General features: G+C 30.6%; 1 protein-coding gene across 15 annotated transcripts in view; it reads left to right on the top strand.

Annotated features, from left to right (window-relative positions):
• Nucleotides 1–4,936, top strand: part of LOC106457435 (caspase activity and apoptosis inhibitor 1-like) — a 39,669-nt gene that overhangs the window by 6,025 nt on the left and 28,708 nt on the right. For 13 of the 15 annotated variants that reach the window (XM_013916848.2, XM_013916849.2, XM_022383364.1 and 10 more), the window contains 2 exons: nt 3,730–3,844; nt 4,559–4,711. In XM_013916848.2, the coding sequence (XP_013772302.1) occupies nt 3,737–3,844; nt 4,559–4,711 (261 nt within the window). In that variant the 5' untranslated portion in view covers nt 3,730–3,736. Of the gene's footprint in view, nt 1–1,412; nt 1,887–3,027; nt 3,047–3,729; nt 3,845–4,558; nt 4,712–4,936 lie in introns of those variants that run through there. The other 2 variants (XM_022383370.1, XM_022383372.1) reach the window with 2 other exon arrangements.

Raw genomic sequence — 4,936 nt, 5'->3', positions numbered from 1 at the left:
CTCAATGGTTAGTCTCAAGTGGAAGTTTCATATTCAAATCCCAATTGAGGGGGGGGGGGATTTTTATATAAAATTTTTTTATTTACTTACTCATGTTTATAGCAAAATCAAAAATCAAACAATATTAGTTAAAACTAGAATAACATAATAGTTTAAATTTGGGATTTGAATTATTTGTTAACATTTAATTACAAAGTTTGGGTGTTACAATGGCTATAGTTGATTTGGGATTTTATGTTAATTTTTTTTTCAAATATTGTCATATATAGAACAACTCCTTTGAATATTTGGAAAAATACAAATACCATTATAGATTATTTAGAGTGTTAGATATACATGACTGTTGAAGTTTAATGTAAGAGTTATGATTTAGATAGAAGTACAGTGCAAGTGTTGTATGTAGTTATTTTTAGAAGTAATAGTTTATCACAAGTTCACTTACGTCACTGTTTGCTAATCATATGTTGTTTAGTTCAGTTGTACTGCTACATCTTGTTAGTAGAACCTTCTAAGTTTTCTCGTTGTTTTAATTGAGTATTATTGAATTGTAATATTTCATAGTGTGTAGAACATTCTAGACCTCTTTTAGGCTATAAATACACATTCAAAATGTAGTTCAAATTAGATATAGGTAGTTAAATAGATATAGGCTGCAAGATTATGAGTTTAGCCATAAAGAGCATACAATGGTGATTTTAAAGTAAAATTATCACAAATTGTAATAACAGAATACAGAAGAATAATTTGTCTTGTCAAATTGTGTTCTAAAGTAACTGAACCAGCCTGTGTGGACTTTAATGAAAAAAAGGCAATTATTTAAAGCTCTGGATACAACTGTGATAACCACCAGTGAAACAAACATTTGCGTATATGTTTGACTTGTTTTTAATATATTGTTTTAAAATAAGTGGATTGTGTGTGGTTTGTTTATTTTTGAAATTTATCACCAACAAATCACAGATGCCTACTGTGAAGAATCCAGCCCATACATAAAACCTGACACAGGGATCATATTATGTTTAAGCATCAGTGTCTGTCTGTGTCAGACATAACTTAAATGTCTTTTCCACCCAATAGATGGTGCTACAATACATTATTTATTGATGTTTTTCAACTTATGTAAGAGATTTTTAAAAACTCAGTCAAAAATTATTAGCACTTACCTTCATGTTCCCTTCACCCTCAAATTCTTTGCCTTTTCCATCACAATTGATAAATTGCATGGTCAGACATTTGACCATATAAGAATATTTCAGTTTTTTTGCATGGTTCACTCAATAAGGCATTATCAAGAAGCAAATTTGAACATAACTAATTTTTAGAAAAGATGTTCATAAAACATTTAGTTAGATTTAATTTTAAGAAGAAAAATTATTCATATTGTTAGGAAAACACATAGTTTAAAAAAATCAATTTAACACAAAAATATGACGATACCCTTTAGCCTGAGTTCTTTCAAAAGGTGGTCTTTTCATATTCAGTGGCAAACTAGGAATGACTGCATAAAGCAAATTGTGAGATAATGTGAAGTTTGAGTGACATCATACAGGCCACTATAATGGAAATCCAATAGTGTTTTGAATAGTTCTAGGCCTTTCTCCAACCTTTAACAACTTTATTTTTCAATTGTATACTTATGTTTAACTTAAGTATATATATCTAAAGCAGTTTCTCAGCTGGATTTGTCAGAAAACTTCTGCATATGGGCTTTGGTCATCGCGACCCCCATTATCTTTACAAGGATGAAAAAACTGTTTGTCATAGTTCATAACAAAGGTGATATGTATGCCTCTCAGACACCAAAAGGACTAAAAAATAATTGACTCGGTGTAGACAGCACAGGACTCCCCTGGAAACCCACCACTTTAGAAACATTGATTTAAAGAGTATATGAAACCTTTTGTGTACTTTGATGTCTAAGTTAATCAATCATTTAATAAAGCCATCTAATTAACTATATTTACTATAAAACAGTAATATTAGACTTGTATTTTCTAACATTCTTTATTTGGCACCACTATATAGTAGTGTGTTGTCTGTTAGTCAGTCAGTAGACACTAAAATAATATCACATAAGGGATACTTAATGTTGCAATTTGTACTGTCATGACATCAGAAAAACTTGTGCATGTCATGAATCTGGAAAGGATTATGCACTCTGTCGGCTACAATGCAACATGACATATGAACTTCAAAAGCAGGAAATAAAATATTTTGTACTCTTAATTTTGGTTTTATTTACTCTTCAAACAGAACACTTTTGGGGACTCTACATAAGTACATCTAGTGTAATAGTAAGGATAAGGAGTTTTATTTTGAATTTGAACTCTGAGGAAATAGTTGGTAGAGCATTGGTTTCAAGTCACAATTGCAAGATATTGGTCCCAGTGTAAAACTCTGGTCAGTGCATATTTTTGCATTATTTCTTATATTTTTTTGGTTTTAGTGCACTATTATTTATGTAGACCAGTACAACAGATCCTTGAAATATTTCATTATCATGGACATTCAACCACCATACTTATTTATGAACTTGATGTGTAACACTGCATTATGTCTTTACTCTCCATTGGGAATGAGAATTGAATTTCTAGACGGGCATTGGAAGAACCTCGTATGTGGTACATGTACAGCATAGATGTGTCCAATGTTCCCTCTAAGCTTCGTGGCTGTGTAGCTGCATAACAACCAATCGAATGCCTCGCACTTCATTATTGCAGCTGTGCACATCTTCAGTAATGGTGAGGAGTCTCAACATGTTGATGGCCTTAATGACCCCGGCAGTCACTATGCCTAAAACACAAATAACCATCTGGTAGCATTGTAAAGAGGCCTAATGATACAATATGGTTGATGGTCCAACCCTCCCTAAAATAAAATTGGTAGTGCACATCCGAACATTACCTTGATACTGATGCACGTGAAAAAATCCATTCTGCACATAGCTTGGAAAAAATTAGAGGGAACTATGGATGTGTGTGTATTTTCAATAAAGCCAGAAGCACAAGGAAAAAAAACAAGTTTTTTCTCTCCAGTATTATTCATGGTGAACTGCTTTGTAGAATTCCAGTCACTAAAAGTTTCATTTTTGTTACATTTAAACATACTTGAAATGTAATTTCTTATTCATTGTACTACACAATGTATGTAAATAACAGGAAGAAAATTAGTAGTTTTGGTACAATGAAACATAAAACTTTATTAGTTACTTAAAGCCAACTAATTTTGGAACATAACTGATGGTAATTGTGTTACTGAAATTTGTTAGCTTTAAGTATCTAATAAACCTTAATGTTTCATTGTGCAAAAAAATTGTTGTTTACTTTTATTTATTTTTTCATAAACATGGCATATGTAACACTTTTATGAAATATTTCAGTAGTTGAATTTTCTCATAACCCTACTCAGTCGATGAGATCTTTTGAAATTATACCAGAGCCAGTTAAAATCTTCAGTTTTAAATCATATTAGTATTCTTTAGCTTAAACTTGTGAGAATTAACCATTTCATTTGTTTACTCAAAGCAGAAACAGAACAAGTCTTCCTTTCTGTAAATATTTTGCATATATGATGCATATATATCGTGAGATACTAACAGGAAAATATAGATTAAAAGTATTTAAACAAGTAATATAAAACTAATATATTGCAATACAAAGAAGTAGTTGTTGGCTTTGCCACTTTGCTATGAACTGATATGCTGATAAAATCCTTCTATGTCTATTTTAGTTAGAAAATGAAGAAAAGAACTCCACCTCATGCTTCAGAAGTTACAGATTTGCCAGTAAAGAAGAAAAGAACAGGAAAAGAACACAAATTCTCTGCAATGAAAAATGAAGATGAGGTTATTATTACTATTTTGTCATAAATTCACAATAAACACTTCAAGAAGTATAACTCGTTATCGTTCTAAAATTCAAAGTTCTTCATTACTTTTAAATTTTAACTTGTGAATCAAAGCCTTAGTCTAAGTAGATTTTACTTCAAATTAAATGTATAAAATCTGTAGCTAAATTTTATAAAATTACATGAAAAATATCAAGAAAATTCACAAATAGCAATAATGAAGAAATTAGTAGTTCTAATAGAAAATATAACCGAGCTATGTTGGTGATGAAAACACATGACTTGTCACACAAATATGAATCTTGTACAGTTATACAAGTATTTATACAAAATCGACCCTTCAAAGGAATTAATGCTCAAGTTGTATCATTACAGTTTATATTTACTGTTGATACAAGCAGATATTTATCTTTTGTGGATCACTTTCATTTCATTACTTTTGTTTAATGTTAGTAATTTCACACTTTTACAGTGGATTTTATGACACAGTCCTTGTGGCTTGACTGTATATAATTCCTTTTTTTTTTAATTAATTTTCATATTATTGTAAATGTTTAACTTCTTCAAATTATGATTTCAAAAGATATTTTTAATAGCTACAAAGAAAAACAGTGTGACAAAACAGAATTTTGAAGTAACTCTAAATGTGTGTTTGTTCATGTATGTGTCTGTACATTTTATTTATTCAATGTTTTTATTTTTTCATTTTCAGTTGTTTGCACCTATTTATAGTGATGAACTCGATCTTAAAAAAGAAATGCACCCCCTGCAACATTATGTCGATGACAGTGGCCAGCTAGTAGAGGAACTTTTTAGTGCAATTCGTGGACCATCACTTAAAAAACTTTTGCCACCTATTTTAAAGGTATTATCTCGTTTCTTTAAGGCAGTATTACATTAAGGATGCAGGAGAAGTTAAGGTTACAATATGTTATTAAGGTCATCTCTCACCTACCAAAATAAACAACCAAAATATAAATTCAGATTAATTATAGTTGTTCACATCCATATACCTACCCAACAAAAGCTCTAAAACAGGGGTTCCCAAACTTTTTAGAATCGCGGCCCACTATTCATGTCCACAGCTTAT

The sequence above is a fragment of the Limulus polyphemus genome, unplaced genomic scaffold, assembly GCF_000517525.1.
Source record: "Limulus polyphemus unplaced genomic scaffold, Limulus_polyphemus-2.1.2 Scaffold330, whole genome shotgun sequence".
Classification (NCBI taxonomy): Eukaryota; Metazoa; Arthropoda; class Merostomata; order Xiphosura; family Limulidae; genus Limulus; species Limulus polyphemus.
The sequence above is the reverse complement of the archived record's forward strand: the minus strand, read 5'-3'. Positions and strand labels throughout refer to the sequence as shown.